This window comes from Talpa europaea (genome assembly GCF_964194135.1).
Source record: "Talpa europaea genome assembly, chromosome: 7".
Classification (NCBI taxonomy): Eukaryota; Metazoa; Chordata; class Mammalia; order Eulipotyphla; family Talpidae; genus Talpa; species Talpa europaea.
This window is the reverse complement of record NC_140074.1, coordinates 117,363,594-117,389,036: the sequence shown is the minus strand read 5'-3', so window position 1 is coordinate 117,389,036 and position 25,443 is coordinate 117,363,594. Positions and strand designations below refer to the sequence as shown.

Genomic DNA, 25,443 nt, shown 5'->3' with positions numbered 1-25,443 from the left:
AGACCCTAGAGTTCCTGACACACACACACACATACACACACACACACACACACGCACACATAGACACCTACCCCTTGTGGTCCACAAGTCACTCCAACCTTTCCCACCCTGGAGCCCCAACTTCTTCCCCAATCAGATTGCCCCTTTCTCTGTCTCCCCAACATCTTGCCTCAGAGTCTGGCCCCTCATTCTATTTCACATTTGCCACGGGGTGGGGGGCCTTCCTGCACTAGGCTCGTCTTCGGGGGCCCCACTAGGAGCCGGTCACTTACTGCTGACCACCCCTCTCAAGCCCCGGCGGCCCGCCCCCGCCCCCGCCCCCGCCCCCGCCCCCGCGCCGCGCCCGGGCTGCAGCGGTCCCTACGCCTTTAACAAACCTCCACGTGCGTGTTAACGGCGGTGACAGCATTTCCTTGTCTCCTTGCTCCCGCCCCCCCGGCGTCGCCATTGGCCCGTGGGTTCCCCTGCGCTCCTTCTAATTGGCCGCACTCCCTGAACCCCTGACCCGCGGCCTCTGCGCTCCCGGCTCCCTCCTCCGACCTTGAGCTCCCATTGGCTCCGAGGATTTTCGCCTGTAATCCGGCCTCGGCGACTGGCAAATTCTTCCTTCCCGGGTGGCCTCCCGGGCAGAGAAATTGGTTCCGAATCCAACGGAACCCCGCGCCGGGCGACGCTGCGTCACGTGGCCGGCGGCCCATGACGTTCGGGCTGCGGGGCGTCCCCGTGACGTCCTGGAGACCTGTGCGGTGGCCTCCTCGCCTGCGCCACCTGTGCGGCCGCGGCGCCGGCATGGACCTGGGGCCGATGCGCAAGAGTTACCGCGGGGACCGGGAGGTGACGCGGCCTGGGGCCGGGGCCGGGGCGCCGCGGCCGCGAGACAGCCCGGCGGGGGCGGGGAGGAGCGGGGAAGCCCGGCGGGGCCTCCGCGGCCCCCCAGGGGCGAGGGAGAGTCACTCTCCCGTGGGAGAGGGGGGTTCACAGACAATCTCCAGGCAGAGGTTCTGGCAGGAGGACGGGTGGAAGGCGCAGCTGGGAGTCGTGGGGCAGAGCGTGCGCCCTGGAGCCGACCTGGGTTGGAGTCACCCCGTCATGGGTGCTTCGCCTTGGACCCTGTACTTAACCCCCCTGGACCTCGGCTCCCTCGCCTGTGAAGGGACAGTTCCTACCGCCCAGAGGTGTTATGGATTTGATATTTGTAAAGCGCTTAGAGGAGAGAGAACCGCTCCTCTAAATGTTTGACAGGTGAAACACAGGGGAGGGAGAGTCACTCATGGAGGAGGGAAGGAGAAAGCTCCTCGCTCCCACTGCCTTTGCGCCCTCAGCTAACCTCTTGGGAAGTTCTTTTTTCCTTTTCCTCCTCACGAGAGGAACCAAGAGAGAGCTGCTTTGGAACTGGGGTCAGAGCCTTGGTTACCAAATCTGGTTGCCTGGGGAGCATTTCTGGAGATGCTTGTTTAAAATGCGGTTTTTATCAAACACCAGAGCTACTACCGAGCACGGATGGGGTGAAGCCCAGGGAGCTGACTTCTCTTTAGGCTAGATGGGTGATAGGTTTGACGCCCATGGCATGAACACCTGCTTCATCTGCCACTATTTGGGGGACCTGGCAAGGTATTCCCCTTTAATACCTGTTTCCTCACCTGTAAAGTGGACAAATAGAACCCACTTCTTGGGCACTGTTTTTGTTATGAGATTGTTATTATGAGTTAATATCTGGAAAGTGCTAGGGACAGTGCCAGATATATCTCAAGTGCCATCTGTGTTCATTAAGTGAAATAATACTCTGACCAGGCATTTGAGGAGGCTCATCTGACTTCCCTGGACCCCATGAAGCAGTTTTCTGCCTGGTTCGAGGAGGCTGTTCAGTGTCCTGACATAGGGGAAGCCAATGCCATGTGTCTGGCTACCTGCACCAGGTGAGCATAGCTGGGGGCCCTTCTGTGGGTGGGTGTAGATGAAGTAGGAAACTTAGAAAGTGCCTAGTTTGATAGATGTAAACTTTTTGGTTCTGGCTCTATTGTTATTATTATTATTATTTTTTAAACAATTTTTTAAAAAGATTTATTTATTTATTTATACAAGCACTGGGTACAGTCAGAAGCGTGGGAGGATGAGAGGATTCACCAGAGCCAGAGCAGGGAGCAGAACAGGCAGACTGATGAAACACACTGCTGAGGGGAGCAGCGGGCGGCAGGAGAGGTCTGCGCGCCATGTGGGACCCTCACCCGGTGGCCGGGGATGAAAACAGCACTGCAGAGGCTGCAGGCAGCTTCACAACCCAGCGTTCAACCGCTGCGCCACCCGGGAGGCCCTGGCTCTATTATTAACTTGCTGTGTAGCCCAGGCAGGTTACTTATCCTCTCTGGTGCTTCTTGTCCTTACCTGTAAACCAAAGATCAGACTTTACTTAATTTCATTTCGGGAATTCCAATTTTAATTCAATTCATAAAATGCTGTCTTTCATCTCTGCCCCACTCTTACCCTTGCCTCCCTTGTCTCAAGTCCATCTGTCTACTAAGAGCTACATCTAGAACCTCTCTCCCTTTCCTGAAACCCAGCACAGTGCTTAACTGTGTCAGTCACTTGACAGTCAGTCATCTACCATTAGTAGATTAGAAGCATTAGTCTCTCATTCAGTTCTTTTTTTTTTTTTAAAGATTGATTTATTTATGCATACAAGAACTGGGATATAGGCCAGAGGTGCAGGGGGTGAGAGGATTCACCAGAGACAGAGTGGGGAACAGAACAGGCAGAATGACTGAAATACACTGCTGAGGGGAGCAGCAGGCAAGACAGGAGAAGTCCGCTGCGCCGTGTGGGTAGCTCCCTGGCCGGGGATCGAACTTGTGTTGCAGTGGCTGCGGACAGCTTCATAGGTTACATCTCAACCCCTTGCACCACCAGGGAGGCGCCTCATTCAGCTCTTGTTCCCTCCAACTCCTCACTCAAGTGTAAGGCAGGGCTCTCTGTAATACTGTGCCCCGGTGTCCCTCAGATCTCTGAGGAGAGTACCTGACATAACTGCACCTTCTGTGTCCCTCAGCCTTGACCAATGGCATTATCACTGCTCTTGGGTCTTGTTTGTTTGCTAGAGGTGTCACAACAAAATACCAAAGACTGGGTGACTTAACAGGAATTTATTTTCTGGAGGCAGAAGTCCATGATCAAGGTGCTGTCAGAGCTGGCTTCTAAAAAGTTCTCTCTTGCTGGCTTGCAGAGGGCGACCTTTCCTCCATGTCCTCACGACTTTCCCTTTGTGAGTACAAGCAGGGAGAGCGCCTGGAGACCCTTCTTGTAAGGACACCAGTCCTATTGGATTAGAGTCCCACCCTGTGACCTCATTTAGCCTTAATTACCCCCCCCCCCACCAAGGCCCTGTTGGGACTAAACGTATTTTTTTTTAGATTTATTTATTTATGAATACAAGAACTGGGCTACAGGCCAGAGGTGTGTGTGTGTGGGGGGAGAGGATTCACCAGAAACAAAGTAGGGAACAAAACAGGCAGACTGACTGAAATACACTGCTGAGGGGAACAGGAGGCGAGACAGGAGAGGTCTGCTGCGCCAAGCGGGTCACCTCCCTGGCCAGGGATAGACCTCATGCTGCAGTGGCTGTGGATAGCTTCATAGTGCTGAGACTTAACCCCTTGTGCCACCAGGGAGGCCCTAAACATAGACTTTTAGGGGGACACAATTCAATCTATAATGGACCCCAGGCAGTGATCATACTTGCTCCTCCAGGGCAAATCTGCAGGGGCAGGTGGGAACGGGTAGCCTGGATACCCTGACAGTACAGAATAGAATAAGTGGGCACAGCTGAAGGGGTGCTCAGCCACCTTGTCAGGAGGGGTGATGGTGAGGACACCACTCTGACCACGGCGCTCTGCTCTTTGCCCAGAGATGGGAAGCCCTCCGCCCGCATGTTGCTGCTGAAGGGCTTTGGCAAGGATGGCTTCCGCTTCTTCACTAACTTCGAGAGTCGGAAGGGAAGAGAGCTGGTGAGGGTCGACAAATCCTTCCCCGGCCCTCAGAGTCCAACTTTTGCCTTGACAGTCACCTGCTCATGCCACCCCCACCCCACCCCACGCACTGGCTGTCTGTGTCCAGGCTCTGTCCAGCCTGCGGGCCTGTGCACTTGCCAGTCTCCTTGCCAGGAGAGGGGGCTGTCTGTAAGCACCCCACCTGTCACCTCTAACCTGCTGTTCCTTCGGGCCTCGGCTCCTAAGTTACCGCCTCAGGAAAACCTCCCTTGACCCCTGCTTCAGCCCCTTGCCCTGTTGGCTGTCATCATCACCTGTAACTTGCTTTTCTGCTGGGTTTTGGGGTTTTTGTTTTTTTTTTTTTTTTTTTTTTTCAGTTTCTAACTTCATTTATTTTGTGTTTATATAGCGAATGTTTATCCCCTCTGCTGAACAGTAAGCTCTGTGGGGCAGGGGCCGCCTCATTTGGACCTGTTATACCCCCACCCCCTCTCCTGGTGTGGAGCACAGGGTTATGCTTCATATGCTTCCGATTAGTGAATCCAGATGAGCGGCCCTCTGATTCCGTACCAGCCACACATGCAGTTCCCAGGCTTTGCAGATCTCTGGGGAGGGAACGGCAAGACTCTGGAGTCTGCCTGCCTGAGGTTTCCCACGCAGGTCACCCCCATGCTCTGTGAAACGGGACACACTACGGAGCCTCTCCGGGCCTGTTTCCACACTGTAGAAGTAGGTCTCCCTTTGAGGGCTTAAATGGGATATCAGTGAATGCATCTGTGGTGGGCCCAGTGTTTGCGGCCTCTGGTCTGCCCAGTGCGTGCTGGAGCATCGCCCTCTGTTCTGATGGCTGTCTGGGTTTTTCTTTTCCAGGACTCGAATCCCTTTGCTTCCCTTGTCTTCTACTGGGAACCCCTAAACCGTCAGGTGAGAGAGTATTACCAGGACAGCCTGGGGTGGGCAGATGGAGGGGCCCCTGAGGGCAGGCTCCCAGCTGGGCAGACTTCCTGCCTCTTAAGTAGCTCTCAGGTAGCTGGTCTAGTTGGTGCGGGAGGAACTGGCTGTGTGTGAATAATAACAGGACGGGAGCCTGTGCTGGCTGGAGGGCGGGTGGCATCGAATGCCATCTAGCCAAGGCCACCCCCGAACAGGTGCGTGTGGAGGGCTCCGTGAAGAAGCTGCCCGAGGAGGAGGCCAAGTGCTACTTCCACTCCCGCCCCAAGAGCAGCCAGATCGGGGCTGTGGTCAGTCACCAGAGTTCTGTGATCCCAGACCGGGAGGTGAGTGTGGCGCCTCGGTCCTCCAGTTGGGAGGGCTTTGGATCATCCCCAGAGGCTGCCCCAGGGATGCCAGGGCTCCCTCCCTCCTGTGAAAAGACAGTCTCCCTGGGAGCAGCCTCCCCTCTTCCTGGGAGAAGTAGGCATGGGAGAGGAGCCAAAAGCAGGCCTTGTCAGCCCTCGGAGGACAGAGACCAGCCTGCCTCACTCACCTCTGTCCCCGGAGCCTGGCACAGAGCTCGGGAAAGGGTTATTAAATGAAGGGTTGACCCCATCTCCTGCCCTGGACAGTATCTGAGAAAGAAAAATGAGGAGCTGGAGCAGGTTTACCAGAAACAAGAGGTGCCGAAGCCAACTTACTGGTGAGTGATACCGGTGGTCACCTAGAAGGGGACATGGGCCCCTCGCTTTTACTGGAAGCCACCCACCCTATCTGCAGAATTGCATCTTCTCCTCTCTGGTGATGCTTGTCAGCTGTATCCCAGCAGCTTTCCTCAAGGGACCTGGATGGTGGTGGGCGAAATGTACGGAGCACCCAAATCTGTTTCCCCCTGTAGGGGGGGCTACATCCTGTACCCACAGGTGATGGAGTTCTGGCAAGGCCAGACCAACCGCCTGCATGACCGGATTGTCTTTCGCCGGGCCCTGCTCACAGGAGACTCCACTTTGGGGCCCATGACCCACCGTGGGGAGGAAGACTGGCTCTATGAGAGACTTGCGCCCTGACTCCCAAACTGCCGTGGACTGGAGCTGGGGCCGGGTGCTCGGAGAGGGTGTGGGATCTGATCTGGAGCCAGGCCCTTCTGACCTCATCCCATTTTCCCCCCAGCCCCCTAGATGTAGGGCCCTTCAGGGTTAATGCCGAGCCCCCTGTACTCTCAGTGGAGTGTCACTAAGAGTGTCACAGTAGAGCCACAAATGGAAAAATAATCCCCAGTCATTATTTTTCTTGAGCTTAACTATGGTTCATTGGACTAGCACCCTCTAGGGGTCGCAGCTGCAGTGATTCCCTCTGTTGACACAGGGTGGGTGCTCAGCAGCCCTGTTGTTGCCACATGACCTGGTCGTGCTGGCCAAGGCTGAGTGATCCCAGCACAGAACACCTGAGCCAGTTTAATTGATCGGTTCTTCTTTTCAACAATTTGAACTTTGAAATCGAGAGACCCAGAGTTATTGTAGCCAATCATTAATGACGGACAAGGAGCAACAGCCTCTGGCTGCCATTCTTGTAATTCCCTGAGCAGCCCGGATCCTTCTTTCCCACATCTGGGCTGTGCAGTTCCTCCTCCTGACTCAAAACATCCATTCTCTCTAAAATAAAATCTATTTTGACCTAAACTAGCCAGAATTATGTTCTGTTACATGCAACTGAAAGAACTATAACTAAACTCATTGACTAATAGAATATTTTAATAGCTCTTACCCTACTGATAGCTGCCTTCCATTAGCTGAAGCACAGCAATGTGGAAAAGAATTTAACTTTATTCTCCATAGCTCCAAAGGACCTCTAGGTGGAAGATGCATAGACATAGATTTTATCTCAATATGGAGAGAGATCTCAACCAGCCAGGAGTTTTATACAGAGATTCTTGTGGGGGTATCTCTCGGCCCAGAAGATTTAATCAAGCTTTGCTTCCCATGTTTGTTTATGACAGTTATATGTGTGTGTATGTATATATGCACATATATCATTTCCTGAGTGTAAAGTGTAATCACAGAGATTATGCCTTTCTGCCTACTCACACACTCCCTGCCCACACTGCCCACCTCTGCAGGTGATGACTGCAGATCACCTACACTGGAATTACCTGGGGAGCTTTAAAAATCCTGGTGCCTGGGTCCCTCCCTCAGAGATGCTTTAACCCATCTCAGTGCAGCCTGGGCTTTGGGACACTTAAATGCTCCCAGGGAATTCAGTGCCGCGAAGGCCGAGAGCCCGTCTAGATGTTGCCACTCAGTGTGGGCCACAGGCCAGGGGCATCAGCATCACTTGGGTGCACCCTTCCCACAGCCACCGACTCCTGTTCTGCTTCTAACAAGACCCCCAATGACCAGATGCACCTCTCAGCCTCTGAGACTCCCCCCTCCCCCCACCCCCTCACACCTGGACTCTCCACCAACCCTCAGCTGAGCTGTGTTTGCCTCCCTTGAGCACAAATCTGGTGACCAGGAGCCCCTGGGGTGAGCAGCTACTGGCTGCAGAGGGGGGCCAGGCTAGACAAACATTTGCTGTGACCAAACCAGGATCAGAGATCTGACCATTCTGTGTGCTTGCTGGCATTGAACTTACTACTCTAAACCGGGCTTCATTCCACCGTGGGGCGTGTATTCCAGCGGCTGTTACTGACAGGCTCCTCCAAGGGCGGCCCTTTGGGTGTTGATCCCCCTCCCTTAACCCTGAGTGCAGGAAGGCGCAATACCAACCCTGTGTCTGTCCTCAGGAGAGGGTGCTGGGTGTCCCCTGCCTTGTCTGTTGCTGTTACTGGAGACTGTAAGCCCCCTCCATCCCCCTCACCCCTGCTTTGAGCCTGATCTCAGCTGTTTCTTTCCTGTTCTCTGTCCATCAGTCACTGTGCCAAGTCTGTAATAAAAGGCTACCAGCCATGTGTGATTTTAATGTTCAATCTCGTCTGGTCTTGTCCCCAAGCTTCCCATGAGGAGTTGGGGGATTTAAGCGCCTCCTCCTCAAGGCTTCTCTCCGAGGAGGTTGGGTGTCCAGCAGGGGGAGCCTGCTGCCCAGGGTTGGCCCCTTCCGGGCAGTGCAGGCCAGTTCTGTCGTGCCCCTCCTGCCTCCCCCTTCCCCTCTTTGGGTCGCTTCCCAGTGAAACTGTGGTCGATAACCCGTAGCCTCTCCCGGCTCCTGCACATATTTGCACTCTCGGTCCCTCCTCCTTCTCCTCTGGCCTCTGGAAACTTGCAGGTGACTCCTCTGCTGCCCCAGGCAGCCAGCGCTCCCTTGGGCTTTTTTTTTTTTTTTTAAGATTTATTTATTTATGCATACAAGAGCTGGGGTGCAGACCAGAGGTGTGGGGGTGAGGGGATTCACCAGAACAGAACAGGCAGATTGACCTAAGTACACTGCTGAGGGGAGCAGCGGGCCAGTCAGGAGAGGTCAGCTGCGCCATGTGGGCTGTGTCTTAACCCCTTGCGCCACCAGGGAGGCCCTCCCTTGGGCTTTTAGTACCCCTCCCCCCACACACACATCCATCCCCCAGTTTAGGGGTATATGTGGAGTTTCTCTGGGAGATTCCTGCACACATTACCGGGGCTGTTGTGCAGGGTCACATGGCGTCCATGAGATGCCAGTTTAGGTAGAACAGAAAGCCAGCGGCCAGGAGACCAGCCCCATCCCCATCCTCACCTCAGGGAGCCCCAGGATGGAGTGAAGTGGAGATGCCTCCAGTCTGGGAATTCAGGGAACACCAAAACCCTGTTTGGTTCCACAGTCTATGTAGCTCCCTCGAATGCTGCTCACCTCCCAAGATCCCAAGTTGCAGCCATCACCCCTTGTTTCACCTCCCCTTCTGCAGAAGGTGATTACACCCCTTCCCTTGTCTTGAGCCTCAGTTTCCCGTCTCCCCAGCAGATGAAAATCCAGAATGGAAGGGGCTCTATGACACAGGGGTGGTGGTCTCAGGCCAGCCCTGGCTTCAGTCCCAGCACCACCACGGCAAGCGTCTGACCAGGCAAGTGACATAAGCTCGCTCAGCCTCAGCTAACTCACCTGGGAAGTGGGGATATTCCCAGCACCTGCCCCAGGACTGCAGTGGCTGTGGAAGCTTGAGGAGTACTTGCCACAGGACTTGGCCCATGTAAGTGCTCTGTAAATGTCAGCTGTTAACTTGGGCAGGGCTGGAGGATGGGGTGTCGGCTCCTGCAAGGACAGCTTTAGAGAATGGGTAACCGGTGGAACCCTAGAAAAAACCTGGTGTTGGGTGGAATAGGGGAAGAGGCCTTGGGGAAGCTGGCACACCTGAGCCCCTTCCCCCTGTCTTCTGCACTCACCTCAAAGCTCCCCCAGCCAGCAGGGGTGAGGCCGCCTAACAAAGGCCCCCTTGTGTGGTCTGTTTGTTTTGGTAATAAATTTCCTGAGCAGCTGCTCCCTGGGGTGGGGTGTCCCAGCAGGCTGCAAAGAGCCACAGACCACATGGTTTAGTCACGGCCTTGGTCTCTCCCTGTTCCCACCACAAGCCACAGAGATTTGGCCCATTCTTTCCAGTTTCCAGTTCCTGGGGCCCGAGGAAGGGCTGAACTTCACAGCAAAGGGAGCTAGCTCTGGTCTCTTCCTTTTTTTTTTTTTTTTTAAATATTTATTTATGCATGCAAGAGCTGGGGTGTAGGCCAGAGGTGTGAGGAGGGGGTGAGAGGACTCACCAGAGACAGTGGGGAACAGAACAGGCAGAGTTACTGAAATACACTGCTGACGGGAGCAGTGGGCTAGACAGGAGAGGTCTGCTGCGCCATGTGGGTAGCTCCCTGGCCTGCTGGGGATCAAACTCGTGCTGCAATAGGCTGCAGAGAGCTTCATAGTGCTGTACTTAACCTCTTGTGCCACCAGGGAGGCCCTGTCCACTTCCTTGATCAGAAGCTGTGCATTCCAGGGGAGTTCCTTAATAAAGGAAAGCACCACCCGCCCCTTCCCCTGCCACCAATACTAACTCAGGCCACGGAACACTGCGCAGGCTACTCCCTGTGATGTCGGTGCTGCTACTACCAGGTGCTATCACAGCCCTTTTACAGGAGAGGAAACCAAGATTCAGAGGAGGTTTTGGTGGTGGTAGTGGTTTTAAATGTTCCCCAAATTACCCAACTACTAAGGAGTTGAACCCTGGTCCCACACCAAGCCACTGTGTCTTGGGGCCAGTCACCAAAGATCAGTGCCCTGTCCAGGCCTCTCAGACCCAGGGTGAGCAGCTGCTTTCTGGGCTCCTCTACCTCCCAGAGGCTGTGGATGGCATGGGGGTAGCAGTGCCCACTGGTGCTACAATTTCAGACCTGGAGACCCTTCCTGATGCTTGAAAGGGACAGTTTGAGCACAAAGTTCTACTTGACTTACATGAAGGGAGGTAAAGGCAAGAAACAGCACAATAAATGCAAGACGAGCAGAAAAAGGCTCTCTGCTTTGGAAGCGTCGTTTATTACAAAAAGAGAAAACTACCATTTTTTTAAACAAAATTCAAGGCTCCAGGACTCATTTCTGGGGCTGATCCATCTTAAATACTAGTAGGGGAGGAGAGGAGAGAATTGGCTGCTTCTAGCTCCTTCCAGAATCTCACCACCCCTCTTCCAGTTTGGATCTTTGGGCCAGTGTAGCTTGCCTTTGAGGGTATGTGCAGGAACAGGGGGTGGGGGGCCCTAACCTGGCCTTCTGCAGCACCCCCCAGCAAGTGCCAGGGTCCTCCCACAATGCACACCTGGAGGCAAAGTTCCAGGAAGTCTCCCACTTGTTTGAGGAGGTGAACTCAAGTTCAGTGTCTCTGCCTCTGGCTCCAGGAAGCCACCCCCCATCACATGGCTTCTGGAAAATCCACTCTCAGATTTGGTCTAAGAACAGTCACGGGTAGAGAAAGTAGCAGGAGCAGCAATTCGAACTCACCCTTGACCTCGGGCCCTGGGAGGAGGGGCCGTCTGTGCAGCCCCCTAGCTCCACTCCTTGCCATGCCCACCTCCCTGTGGGCGCTGCAACTGCTTCAAGGAGGGCTTTCCTTCCTGGGTGGGGCTTTTTATCCTTGAACTGGAGTGCCTTTGTATGTGGTAGGGGAGGTAGGAGGATCTGGGATCTCCCAGACCTTCCAGAAAGCTGGGCCACATAAATACAAACTTAAAACCAGACATTTCCTGCCAGCAGGCATCAAAAGTCCCCATGACTTCAGCTGTGGCCACAGAGGCCAGCGTGGCAAACTCCTGCCTCAGATCCAGCTGACGGCAGGGAGTGGGAAGGGGCTAACGTCCTGCTTGGCCCCCTTCACTGTCTTTTGCCCTCCCTGTCATCAAACAGGTTGGGGTTCTCTGCCAACGTGGCCCGGACTTTTTTCTTCTCCTTAAACCGGCCAGAATTGGAGACTTTAACATGCTTTCCCTTTGTGCTCTTGTCCACAATCTTCTCCAGGCGGGTGCTGAAGTCACTGTCGGGGTTCCCATCGTCAGGCCGAGGGGGCTCAGGGCTGCCCTCCGATTGGGCATAGGTGTCAGGGCTCTCGTACAGCACCTTGGGAGTGGATTTCTTTTTCCGGAGGAAGGTTAGCTTCCACCAGCCAACTTCGGTCATGGCGCTCCTTGCGCTGAGGTGGGCTTTCTGCAGGAGCAGGGGGTGGGGGAGAAAAGGGTCAGAGGGGAGAAGAGGACAGGGTACGTGGAGCAGCCCTTTCTGGACTCCTAGTCACAGGCTATTTTTCTAGCCCAGGCATGAAAGCCTGAGGTGGAACTGAATGACCCGGGACTCAGGTAAGTGATGTGACGCCCCCAGAGAGGGAGAGGAGAGAGGCGTCTGGGGCCGGGGCAGGCAAGTCAACATCAACGAGGAAGCCAGACAGAGGGGATGGGGAGCAAACACACACCAGTGCTGCTCTGAGTTCCAGGCTCAGGCTAATGGAAGAGGGGCAGGCGCCCGCCACATAGCACCCAGCCTCCCACAGCGCCCAGGCCCTTCCCTTCCGCCGCCAGCCCTGCTCCGGGGTGGACAGACTGTTGACTGCTGCCACACAGGCGGAAATGCCACATGAATTTTACTTGGATTTCACTACAAAGTTAAATAATACCTGTGACATTCAAGGTACTATGGGCTGGCCAGCGGTGACCTGCAGGAGCTAAGGTTGCTACTGGGTTTTGTCTCAGAGGAAGGAAACTCAAACAAGGAATGGGGAGTCCTGGGAATGTTCTAGCTTCGTGGCGTCCGGCAAGTTACCTCTCTGGACCTCAGTGTCCTCATTCACCCCTTCTAGTCCTAACATTTACCTCTGACGTGAACCCCTGCCAGAGGTCAACCTGCTTTGTAAAGTAAAACTTAACCAGTGTTAATTATCGAAGGACGGCCCCTCCCCCACCCAGCTTCCTCAAGGACAGGGTTTGAAAGGGAGCTGCAAATTCAGAATGTTTGGTGAGGCCAAGAGTTTCCTGTGAGGCATGGTTATCTCAGGTTGGACCCTCCAACAGAAGAGGGGCACGGGGGTTGAAATCAGCCTCCTCCACTGACAGACTCTGTGTCCTGGCTGGGATGAGGCCTCACCTCTTACTAATTTCCACAAAGGGGCCATCTGAACTCATGGACATTCTGGGAGAGGAAGCTGCCTGGACAGGACTGAGAGTTAGGTGTGTAAGTTGGGAGCAACAGGTCGCAGACTAGAGGAAAGAGGATCAACAAATGTGCTGGCAGAGGGATGAGAAATAGAGGCATCTCTGGGCCTGGAGTGTCTGGCACTCAGGACTCCCAAAAGTGGCTGTGAAGGTCACAGGAAAGTGAGGTGTACTAAGAGGGCCCCAGAAAGCCAGAGGGCAGTGGGTTCGAGCATCGGCAAATAAATCACCTCCTTTTAGAAATGGATGGTCTTAACTCTGTTTTCTGAAATGGCCTGAAAGAAATACTCTATTTTTCTGCATTCCAGATTTCCCATAATGAGTATGGATTTTTTTTTTTTTTTGGTGGGGGGGGGGAGTATCAAATTTGGAGGAAATGAAAGCAGGGTGCTAACATAGGACTGAAATGATTTGAGGGCCTGCTCCATCAGCCTTTTGCTTTAGAGGTCCCCTGTCGCCCCACACACCCACCTACCTGCCCACAGTACATGCCCCCAGATTTCTGCACACCTTTGTCCAGGGAGCAGCCCTGTCCCTCTAGCTGAGCTCAAGTGGCAAGAGAAGCCCAAGGGGGATCTTGCGTAGCTCCCACTTAAAAAGTGAGGCGGGGGAGGGTGGCCAGATAAATACTTTCAGGGCACCCTAGAGAGGTGAGCACACCCAGGGGACAGCCTGAGAGGTTTGCTTTGGCAGTTTGCCCCACCTGGGCTTAGCACAGCCTTGCACAGAACTCGGTGTTCCAGAATGGGTTTCTGGAAGGAGCTGTGGGGAGGGCAAGGAAGGAGAGGCATAGCACTTGCTTAGTCCGTGGGTGCCCCAGTCACTGCCTGGTCTGGGGCCATGGCCCAAGCCCATCTGGGCCTGCCAAGGAACTCAGGGGGTAAAGGATCCAGCTCCTAGACCAACAGCAACACCAGACTCTCTGGGTCCATAAATGAAAGTGATTCCTGTCAGTGCCATCTGAAATAGACCCTCTGATAGGTGTTTCAGGTTGGCAACCACAGGGCTTAACTTTCCTCGAAGGAAAAGGAGCAACACATCATAAAGAACTTCCCATAAAAATCATAAAAAGAGATAGGAATAGACCTCCACCATGGCACAAAGAACTTGGCTGCTGGCCTTGAACTCTAGTCTTTCTAGGATGCTCTTTGCCAGGCAGGGCCTACTGTCTCTTCTGACCTGGTTCTGACCTGGAAGACATTCGCACAGCAGTTAGCAGGCGCTTGCCCCTACAGCAAGCTTGACACATGGAAATCTGAATTTGTAGAACATATATTAGAAGACTAATCTTTGTTTGACAAAATAACCCAGGTATAAGAGTCTTTTAAGTAGTGTGCTGCTCCAAGATACTATACATCTGATTTGCTTAAGGAAAAAAAGTAATAGGATATACAAACTTCTCAGTGTACCAAGGTTGCTAAGAGCTAGATACCCACAGTCACAAGCCCATGGCTAATGACAGGAGGCTGAGAGGACTGGCATGGGGGCATTTGGTGACATGTAGTCGGCTGGTACAGGGCCCTCAGCTGGCTGTGTTGAGGGCTGGGCCCTTGCCCTTGGGGCCCTACACTCCCTGGCCTGATGGAAGTCAGCCCCCGGGGATGCCAGCTACTCCTCTGCTCTTTGCACAGCTTTGGTGCCCACAGAGGGCCTCAATGGACTGCCTGCCACCCTCTGCCTCTGCAGCCAGCACCCAGCCACTCACAGGGGCACCCCAGGACAGGCCCTACCACCCCAGCAGAGTTCTGTAAACTGCTCTAAGGGCCTTGCCTGGTGTGGACCGGGCCCCTTCTGAACTGGGCAAGTTAACCATTGATTGGGGTGGAGATGGAGGGGTGGAGGGGGTAGTGGAGGGAGCAAGTCAGCGTCTGTGTTGTAAGACAAACCTAGAGCCCCCATCCTTCTGCAGAGCCTCTAATGGCCCTTCTCCACTCTGGATAGGGCTGGGGTACACTGGAAAGAACAGGGGGACATTCCTACCAGACTGCCAGGCTGGGGCTGGGGGTAGGTAGGAGGTGCTAAGCCCCAGCTTCACAGGAGTTAACAGAGAAATGCCCTGGAGTGAAACTTTCCCAGAAGGAACACTGCTGGAGGCCTGGACTGATTCCAAGAAGCCAGTGGGATGAGTCTGAGTTCTGCCTAGGGGGAGATGGGAGCCAGCACGCCTGGGTTCCCCTCCCAGCTGGGCTTGTCAGCCATGGAGCCAGACTGGATGCCCTGACTGTGGTCAGTACCTTGGTTTCCCCACCCACCCACCCACTGCCTGTACCTGTAATCCTGACTGCTCCGGCTGGAGGTGGACCTTCCCTAGAGAAGGAACGGAGTGTAGGCGCTGCCCTGGAGGAATACTGGGGGAGGTGGGGGTGCCTCCAGGGTGCCGTGCAGGGCCAGGCCCAGGTCAGGAGAGCTGGGTCGGAGCAGCTGCTCGGCAGGTGCAAGAGAAACAGGTGCAAGAGCAGGTACCTGCTCCTCTGTCGCTCCAGGAGTCAAGGTGAACCTGAAACCCAGCCCCTCCCGGCTAAGTAAACAGAAGCAGAGGCCGGCTTGGGCTGATGAATATTCATCACCCCAGAAATCCAATCCCAGTGCTCCTGCACCCACCCAGAAGCCAGGGTCCTCCAAGGACTGTCTAGCCAGGAGGAAGAAATGCCAGGGGAAGCCTGGGGTGGGGTGACACGGAGCCTCTCTCCTAAGTGCTCCCGCTCTCTGGTGCTGGGTTGCACCTCCCACTACAGCCAAAGTCAGCCCCACCCATTTCATCCCCAGGAAGGCTCAGACCCCTACCCAGCACTGACTGCCACCTGAATTTTGCCCCTGGGCACCAACATGCACAACTGGGAAAGGGTTAAAGGCCGCTGCTCCCCTTGGCTGGGCAGGACAGGGTGCACCCCAGCTCCTTTGAACTCTGGAGTCGAAACCAGCCCCTGGTTAAACTGGTTGGCAGACCGGTTCCCAGGCTGCCTGCTCCGCCCTGAAGCCTCCATGTTCCTGCGGCTGGCACGAGCTGGGGTCTGTGTTTCCCTCCTCTCTCCTAGGGGCTGGAGGCTGGGGCAGGAGGCTCTGGCTCTTGAGTCAGGCCCTCCAGACCCACCACAATCTCCAGCATCTTCAACTTAGGAGTGGTCTTTAGGAGCCTTGAAATCAAATATGAAATTCCATGTTGGTGGGCAGAGGGACATTCATTTTTCTGCATACAGGGGCAGACTTATATCAGACTCTCAAAGAGACCGGTGATGCCCCCCCCCAACACACACAGAGTGTCTCTTCATAACCTTCTCCCCAACTTCCAGGCATCCATTGCAAGGGTCTTCCTGCCCAGGAGGATGGAAACCTGGTGAGGTGGTAACAGAGGGAAAGTCAAGAAGGCAGGGCAGGGTGTAGGTGCAGAGTTGGCTGAGGGTGGGGGGGCAGGGGCAGAGTGTGCACTCAGGGGGTGACCTCTGACCTCACTGATTCGAAGCTCTGCAAACCTCCATTAACCAGGTGGAGAGCAGCCTCATCCGGGCTGGTCTTACTGTTATAGGACAGGGAGAGGGGCAGCCCAAACCCCGCAAACCTGCCTATTCTAAATGGGTTCTGCCATCCGCCGCATCAACACAAAACATAGGAGACTTTAATGGGAAGGAACTTTAATAAAACTAGGAAACAATACAGGTAAGGCAAAGAGTCTAGTTTCTAAATGAAGCACCCAAAGTTACCCATCCCCTCGTGGGTAAAAGTCCATCCAAATGGGATTGGCCCAGAGCAAGGCCCCAAGGCCTGCCACAAGTCTAAAGCATCTTCCAGTGGGGACCAACGGAAAAGGGTCACAAACAACCGGACAAGCCCGGAAGGAAAAGAGCAAAATCAACATCAAGATAAAAGCTGTCATTGTCACCTCCCCATGGGTCTCACCCACATCTGTGTCACCCAGTCTACAACCAAAAGACCAGCGCAGTTTCTTCACGTGTCTCTAGGCTCCATGCGCCTCCTCCAGGTCTCCTGGCTCCATCCTGCTTCCTTCCTCAGTCTCTTCTGCAGCTTCTCCTCTTCCTGCTCAGCTCCACCCTCCCTTGGGTGGGGCAGGGAAACTCCCCCTTTCCTGGGGACCACCCTGTTACATTACCTGTGGCTCCAAGCCTCGGAGAAGGCAGCTTAGCAGCCACCCTTAGGTGACCTGCTTGTGTTTGCATTCTCTCCTCACAGGGGCATCACTGGAGAGTGGGAGACTTCCGATGCAGATCCCACGTCCCTGCAGCCTCCCGGGCCGCTGCTGCACCAGTGAGTGGGTCCATCCGCCTGCCAACTACCTTCCTCCGTGGACTGAGTGTGTACAGACCAGGCTCAGAACAAGGCCCTGGGTAGAGAAAAGGCATGTGGTTCCTTCTTCCCCCGTCTCCCCTCCCAGTTACATTTTCACTACCCAACTCTCAAGCCTCCCCACAGCCTCCCATTCCGCTTCTACTTGGTTCATCTTCTCATGGCCTCTTGTACTCTCCTCAATCCTAAATGGGCCCCTGCCTCTCAGTGGCCCCTCATGGTCTCTTGTAGCACCCATTTAACCTCGTCCACAAGGGCTGGGCCTCTGTAGCCTCCTTTCTCCTAACCCTGCCCACCTTCCTGCCAGCAGAGGCTTCCTAGGAGGGTGGGCTGAAGAGGGCACCCTATGTCCTTGACTCCCCGCCTCATGTGCAACTCAAGACAAACTCCTACTCATCCCTCAAGCCCTGAGTTATTATGCATCCTATCCTTTCAAGAATGTTCTTGTTCCTGCAGCATTTGCACACATGCTTCTGTTTAATGTGATATATACCACGTGTGGTAACATATGTGTATCTACACATGTATATACATGTGCAATAGTGTAGTGATCTATTCATGCCTTGGCTTCCCTCAGAGAATTTTAGCTCCTTGGGCCTAGTGGCGCAGGGTTAAAGCCCCCTGCTCTGGAAGGCCAGGAGGCCAGTGATTCTGGGGGTGCCCAGCTTGGTCAGGGTGACAAGTGGAACAAGGACAAAGATGGGTCTCTGGGGCCACACCAGGCACAGTTGGGGGTGGCAGGGGGAAACTGCAATTCTGAACTGAGGGGGTGGTAAGTTGCGATTGGAGGGGGCTTTCCTTCTGCTTTGTGGGAGAGGTGGTATCAGCAGGGGACTGTGTTCCAGACATTGCTCCAATGCTCTGCACATGTGAGCTCCTAATCCTCACCCTCCCCAAGGGGGGATCCTCCCGATGGCACTATCGACTGGTGCACCAACTGGTACTATCAATAGCCACTGTCTCGTTATTCTTTGTGTTAGTTTCCTGTGGCTGCTGTAACAAGTTACCACAAACTTGATGGCTTTAAACAACAGGAACTTTATCTCACAGTTTGGAAGTCAGAAGAAAAAAATCATTCTCTCTGGCTGGGCCCAAGGTGTCTGCAAGCCCCTGATCCCTCTGGAGGTTCCAGGACAGTCCATTCCTTGCCTCCTCCAGCTTCCAGCAGCTGCGGACATTCCTTGGCTTGTGGCTACATCACAATTCCTTCCTCTTCCACCCTCCCATCACCTTCTTTTCTGTGTATGTAACCTCCCTCTGCCTCTCTCCTATAACAACACTTATGAGAGTTATTTAGGGTCAGATAATCCAGGGTTGCCCTGGATTAAGATGCTAAACAGAAATACATCTGCAAAGACTTTCTCTAAAAAAGGTTCTAGGGATTTGACATTGGCATCTTGAAGTGGAGTAGGGCTGGGGGTCAGCTTGCCACACTCTTCGTTTTCACCATCTCCATGTTGCAGACCCTCATGGACAATGTCTGCGCTAGCCATGTCCCCCTGGGAGGAAGGATGAGCTGCCTTCCTCAACAATTGGCCTCTGGTTGTCACCCCTTGGGGTCTGCCTCAGCTGCAGAGAGTCACCCCAGTTGAGGACATGCCCTTCTGGGGCAGCCTGCATCCAGGGATATAAAATCCAGCCACTTCAGTCCCAGAAAGGGACTGAGAGACAGGCTTCACTCCAGAGTCCCCCACTTTATTGGCTTTGTCGGTCTGCATTACAGCTGGTTTTCTCCCTCTACCCAATCCTACTTCTGTCTGGCTCCTCTCGCAGGCAATGGTCCCTAATAAACATCTTCCCCAAACTTCACCAACTTCTCAAGAGCACAATCTATGACAACATTTTTATTTTTGCTAGACTGGTGGCAGTGAAGGGGTTAACTTTGTCTTTGAGATTTGCATTTCCTTGGTCTACTGGATTGAATAGTGTCCCCCACCCCATTCATGTCCACCTAGAACCCCAGAATGTGACTCTATTCAGGTCTGGGTCTTTGCAGATATAATTAGTTAAGAGGAGTTGACACAGGTGTGGGTGTGCCCTACAATCCAAGGATTAGTGTCCTTATGGGAGAGACACAGATGTGCAGGAGGAACACCAGGGGCCACCATGCAGAGATGACAGTGATTTGCTGAGGGGCCAAGGAGGCCCAGGACGGCCAGCCCTACCAAAGTCAGCAAGAGGCATGGGGCAGCTGTCCCTCACAGCCTTTGAAGGGATCAGCCTTGCTAGCAGCTGGATTTCAGACTTCTGGCCTCCACAACTTGGAGAGAATACATTTCTATTGTTTTAAGCCACTTAGTTTATCATGATTTGTCCCTGCAGTTCTAGCTACTGCTCCCTAATGAGGGTGTGCATACAATGCATATTGGCCTTTTGGGTATCCTGGTCTCTGAAAGGATCCTTTTCAATGCAGAAAACCTTCTCCTTCCAGTAGGATAGTTGTCCTTAATGCACTGACAGAAATAATACAAATGCATGGATGGATTCCTGAACCCTTTGTGCCTGGACCTTCTGTGCCTGTGCAGCCTTACAGGGACATGCCACCCACTGCTTGGGAACCCTGGTCCACAGGGTTAAATTCGTCATGGCCTCTAGGGTTCTCTGAGATCTCCCTGGCCAATCTCTTCCATCTAACTTACACTGTTCTTCCTGTAAAGGTGGCAAGCTCCCCTGATAGACTTCTCCTAGAATAGCATGTTGTCTTACCTAGATGCTCTGACCGCCCACCCCCCACCCCGTCACTTCCCCTCCATCCTCTTCCTTCTACCACCACTCATTCTCCTGTAAGACTCATATCAATGCTGACCGCTCCCAGGCGTCTGCCCATCCCACACCTTTACCTCCAAGTTGAGTGGGATCCTTTCTCCTCCCTGTTTCCTTAGCCCTCAGAGCGCGGGTGTTGGAGATGTTTGGGAGGAAAATGGACAGGACTTGGCTATCAGTCAACTGTGGAGGTGGGGGAGAGAGACAGCCAGAATGGCGAGCAGGTGGTTGGACAGGAGAGCTACCACCTGAGATAGGGAGGCAGGATGCTGAACAGGTGTTGGGGAAGAAGGGACCTCAGCTTTGAACTTGTAGAGTTGCGAGTGGAAGGTTTCAAAAGACCCTTGGGTCTATAGTTCTGAAGTTTCGGGGAGCCATAAGGGTGGGTATACAGCTTTGGCTGAACCCTGCTCTACAGGATTCAGCCTATGTTGCACCTACAATGCACGAGCCTGGTGCCAGGCTCTGGGCATGGCGTCATGGGATCAGAGAGTGGTGGCCCTTCACACATCAGACTGTCACTTTCTTGGAGAGCTGGATGCCTTCATGTAAAGGTCCCCAGCACCTTGGCAAACACCACACCACACAGGGAAGGTGGCTGCAGTAGGATGTTTGGTAGTGGACTTGGTTTTCCATTCCTTGGAAGAGCAGATTCCATCTGCTTGCCTTGGTGGGAACGATGGACTAATGAGATGCAACAGTATCCTTAGGAGGGGACACCTGAAACCTAGTTCTCGAGGCCATTCAGGGAGTCATATCCCCCCAGAAGTCTGACTATGGGATGGGGAAGGCATGGCTGGTGGGGGTGTAATTGGTGGCCCCGCATAGGTCTTCAGTGACTTGTGCTTAACTCATGAAACTGTTAGGGGGAAAAGGATGTCCTAAAGCAAATTCCATACAGGCTTTGTGGACTCCACCCCCACCCCAGGCCAAAGCCAAAGACACTGGGAACTCCAAATCGCATCCCCACCAAAGGGAAGGTAGCTGGGAACTGAGGGTGGGGTTAAGCAGCCAGGTTGATATAAAAGGCAGACACGTGGGCTTTGGGGGGTCCCCCATTTTGGCTCTCCACCAGCTAACAGCGTCTGGCCAGCTCTGAGAGCGCCTTTGGGTTTCCAGGTCGTCGAATCGAATAAGACACATTAAAGACTTTATTTCCCTATTTTCTCCCTGAGTTGTACATTTTCCTTATTTCCTTTTCCCTTGTAAATAAACCTTTTATTAACCTTTTGTGTGTGCCTGTAGTGGAGTATTCATAAGTCCCTTGTAAGCGCGCGGGTGAGGACCCACAGCCAGGAACCCGTTCAATATCAGGGCTGCTCTATAACAAAACCAACCATGTCTGATGTCTTCTTCTGGATTCCTCTGTCCTTTCCCAAGGGCTCAGGAGGCTTGACTCCAAGTTCTGAGCTGTAGAGGCAGGGGAGGGGTGAGGAAAAGAGCTAGGGGACATGCTCCCCTCCCCCCAGATCAAGTGATTCAGGTCCCCATTGGTCATTAAATGCCTTCCTGCATGCGCTGCACCTTCTCTTATTCTTTCCTTCACAAGCATCCACTAAGCCCCTGACAATCAAAGACAGGTATCATGGCAGGTGCTGGGGTTAGAGATGAAGAGGTCTGTAGCCCCTGCCCACAAGGACTAGCTGGAGAGACAGACGAAGAAAATAACACAGAGATCACAGCACGAGCAGCAGGAGACCCGGATGAGGCTAGTTTCCAGGGCTTTTCACCTGTAATACCTCTCCCTCTCTCTCTTTCTCTCAGCCTCTCTCTCTCTCTCTCTGTCTTTCTGTGTTTCTGTCTCTTCATTGTGACTGTGAGCAAATATACACAGAAAACCTACCATATACAGCAAATAAAATAAATGGATTATCTGAATGTCGAAGGTAAGCCTACTTTTTATGGCTATTGCAGGGAGATAAGTAATGGGTGTTCTTGTCCAGAATAGGGTGTGGTAAGAAGGAACTTTAAAAAGGGGTGGGAACTAAAGGGGTGGGGTTTCTAAGTGTCTGGCACCACCATCGACCACCAGGGAGAAAGTAGGAATCAAGGGAAGACAGGAAGGAAGAGCTGAGGCTGTGGTGGCTGAGCTGAGAGAAAAAGGAGCAGGGGGTGCTATGGGAGGTACGAAGTCACATCCCTCAGAGAGCTAGAAAAGCTGGCTGGGGAGCCAAACAGGCCTGAGGATGAGTCCTAGCCTACTAGCTATATGATCTTGGACAAGTCACTTAACGATTGGCTGTGGCTCCCTTGTTGTTTTTTTTTTTTTTTAAGATATATTTATTTATGCATACAAGAACTGGGGTACAGGCCAGAGGTGCAGGGACAGAGGATTCACCAGAGACAGAGTGGGGAGCAGAACAGGGAGACTGACTGAACGACACTGCTGAGGAGAGCAGTGGGCGAAACAGGAGAGCTCTGCTGCGCCATGTGGTTCACCTCCCTGGCCAGGGATCGAACTCGTGCTGCAGAGGCTGTGGCTAGCTTCATAGTGCTGCGACTTAACCCCTTGTGTCACCAGGGAGACCCGTAGCTCCTTTGCTTTAACATCTAAATAATAAAAAAGATACCCACAATATAAGGGTATTGGAAGATCAAATTAGATAAGGCTTATAAAACATTTAGGTCTACTCTGGCACGTGACACATGGTTATCACTTAATAAGCAAGCTAAACACAACCGAGGATGGCACGGCAGCCTGCTTACACGGCACCCCGGGGCTCTGTGCGTCGCTGTCCCAAGCTGGCACAGCCCTGCCTCGTCTTTCCTTACCTCCCCACCTGTGCTGTCTCGGCCTCAGACAGCATCCCACCTGCTCAGCCAACAGAGAATCCACAGTCACAGTCAGAACCCCCACATCCTCTCCCTGCCGCTTTCCAGATGCTGGGAGTCCTGAGGACCAAAGTTCCTTCCCAGCCCAGATGCCAGGCCACTTATGCGTATGATGTGAAGATGTATTATGTGCTTACCTGCCCTCAGGCCTAAGGTTCTCTAGGGCTTTGGGAAAGGACAGACAGGGCAGAAGGTGCCCCCAAACCACATGCCTGTGCCCTCTGGGGCAGCCAGCCTGGGGCCAGCAGCGAGGCGGACCTGTTTTCAAACATCCTTCCCTTCCACATGAGTCACCCAAGAGCTGAAGGTGGGTGAAGGGCCAGGGGTCTCTGCCTCCACCAACTCAACAGGGCTGGGCCTTCTAGACGTGCCCTGCCCTGCCCCACCTGTTGGTTCAAGGAGGAGAGAGGCGGGTGGGGCAGGACCATGCTTCTTGGGGTGTCCCAGGGAACCAGGAACACAGAGTTAAAGCTCAGTATCTGTTTAATCATGGGGGAGCCCCAGCGACTCCTAGAGTCTGAGCTTACACTCTAGAGATAACTGCCACATTCCCGTGAGAGAGCCCTGAAGAGCCTTTTTAGTTCCACCCTGTGAGCTGTCTTTAGGGAACTTTTTCAACCCATTTTACAATAACAATGATTAATGTCCCATCCACATACATGCATATGTAGTTTACAAACCACAAGAAGATTTATTAACGTTTACCATAAACAGCAAAGTTAGATATGGCTGTTATGTTTATTTATTTAAGCATATAAACAGAAACACCCAGAGACAGTGGGGAGAAGCACTCTCTCCACGCTGAGGAAGCTGTGGCTGGCCGAGCTGTCATGGAAATGGCCTCAGAGTTCACCGGGCAGGAATCTAGGTCTTCTCACTGTGGTATCACTGAACAGCTCAGTGCTGTGTTGGTGGGGGGTCCTTTAAAAAGGACCAGACAGAGTTTCCTGGAGGAGCCAACAACACAGAAGTGAGTGGCAACCCTACACTGTGAGAACCCTGGGGACCCGTGCTCTGCCCCCTGTCTCTCCTCACTCTACCCACTTCATGCCTCCCAGCTTCAGCCAACCTGTGGCTCTCCAAATCTGTATACCCATCCCAAGGGCTCCCCGAAACGTCATAACTATAGACCCACGGCATTCTGAAGCTTTCCACCTGGGGGTCTCCCAGCACTGGCAACTCTACAAGTTCCAGGCTGAGGTCCCTCCTTCTCCAACACCTGTTCAGCATCCTGCCTCCCTATCTCAGGTGGTGGCTCTCCCGTCCAACCACCTCCTCACCATCCTTGCTGTCTCTCTCCCCCATCTTTTTTTTTTTTTAAAGATTTATTTATTTATTTATACAAGCACTGGGTACAGTCAGAAGCACGGGAGGGTGAGAGGATTCACCAGAGCCAGAGCGGGGAACAGAACAGGCAGACTGACGAAGTACACTGCTGAGGGGAGCAGTGGGCATGGCAGGAAAGGTCTGCATGCCATGTGGGACTCTCGCTGGTGGCTGGGGATTGAACTGGCACTGCAGAGGCTGCGGGCAGCTTTGCAGCCCAGCGCTCAACCGCTGCGCCACTGGGGGAGGCCCCTCTCCTCCATCTTTACAATAGACTGATAGCCAAGTCCTGTCCATTTTCCTCCAAAAACATCTCTCAAATCCAGCCCCTCCTCTCCTCCTGATGCCATGTCAAGTCCTGACCTCTGCAAGATACGCTCCTGGGAAAAGTTTTTGCAGCCAATCTGCTCAGGTCCCTTCCTGCCTAAGTCTCTTAAAACCGTTCAGTGGCTCAGCTCTGTCTCTGAAGCCCAATGAGGCTCTCCTTTTACAGTCTCTTCTCTGGCTACTCCCAGCCTCACATCTTTCACTGCATAGACCAGCCCCGCCACAGGGCAGGCTTCATGGTGAGACCTAAGACCTATTCAGGGGCCTCTTGAAATTCTTTATCTCCTTCATTGGCACTGGACCCCACATTACATTGCCTGTGCTGCCTGTCCCTCTTCCTCGGACCCCTCTTGCCGTCTGTAGTCTCCAGACTTTGGCTGCAGTCTCCTTCACCTGAAAACTCCTCACATCACCCCTCCTTCTCCAGTTTTGTTTTTTTTTTAAGATTTATTGATTGATACATACATACATACAAGCACTGGGTACAGTCAGAAGCGCGGGAGGGTGAGAGAATTCACCAGAGCCAGAGCAGGGAGCAGAGCAGGCAGAAGGACCGAAGTACACTGCTGAGGGGAGCAGCGGGCGGCAGGAGAGGTCTGCGCGCCATGTGGGACCCTCCTCCGGTGGCCGGGGAGCAGCCGGGGATCGAACCGGCGGTGCAGAGGCTGCGGGCAGCTTCGCAACCCAGCGCTCAACCGCTGCGCCACCGGGGAGGCCCCCCTTTTTTTTTTTTTTTTTTTTTGAAGATTCATCTATCTAGGCATACAAGAGCTGGGGCACAGGCCAGAGATGCAGGAGGGTGAGAGGATCCTCCAGAGAAAGAGCGGGGAGAACAGGCAGATGTACTGAAATACACTGCTGAGAGGAGCAGCGGGCGAGACAGGAGAGGTCTGCTGCGCCATGTGGGTTTCCCGGGTTCGAACTCGTGCTGCAGAGGCTGCGGACAGCTTCGCGGTGCGGTGCGGTGCGGTGCGGTGCGGTGCGGTGCGGTGCGGTGCGGTGCTTAACCCCTTGCGCCACCAGGGGGGCCCTCTTTCTCCAGTTCTTAAACCCAGCTTAGGTGTTGTCTTTGGGATGCCACCCCCGCCCCGCCTCCCGTCCCTAATCACCCTGGAAGTAGGCGGCTCTGCACAAGTCCACTGCAAAACGGGATGGGAGGGCAAATGTGTCAAGAGGCAGAGATCTACAGGCTACGATGGACGGCAAAATGAGGCCAAGCGGAAAGAAGCGTTTCTCACCTCTCCCGGGGGGCGCAGCTGGGCGCTAAGCCCCCGCCCGCGGACGCCTGCACCCCCGGGGAAGACTGCCTGGCCGGCTCTCGGGCGCCGCCTGGCGCGACCTCCCCGCCA

General features: G+C 53.8%; 2 protein-coding genes across 2 annotated transcripts; one reads left to right on the top strand and one right to left on the bottom strand.

Annotated features, from left to right (window-relative positions):
• Positions 1–696: 696 nt before the first annotated feature.
• On the top strand, positions 697–5,980 carry PNPO (pyridoxamine 5'-phosphate oxidase; the record flags this gene model as incomplete). Its single annotated transcript, XM_084238666.1, has 7 exons — positions 697–834; positions 1,792–1,916; positions 3,899–3,998; positions 4,851–4,904; positions 5,129–5,257; positions 5,546–5,616; positions 5,812–5,980. 7 exons carry the CDS (start codon positions 697–699, stop codon positions 5,978–5,980), a joined length of 786 nt encoding a protein of 261 aa, XP_084094792.1.
• Positions 5,981–11,219: 5,239 nt separating this feature from the next.
• On the bottom strand, positions 11,220–11,522 carry PRR15L (proline rich 15 like; the record flags this gene model as incomplete). The annotated part of the gene is made up of 1 exon (XM_084236474.1): positions 11,220–11,522. The coding sequence occupies one exon, from the start codon at positions 11,520–11,522 to the stop codon at positions 11,220–11,222; it is 303 nt and encodes a 100-aa protein (XP_084092600.1).
• Positions 11,523–25,443: the final 13,921 nt, after the last annotated feature.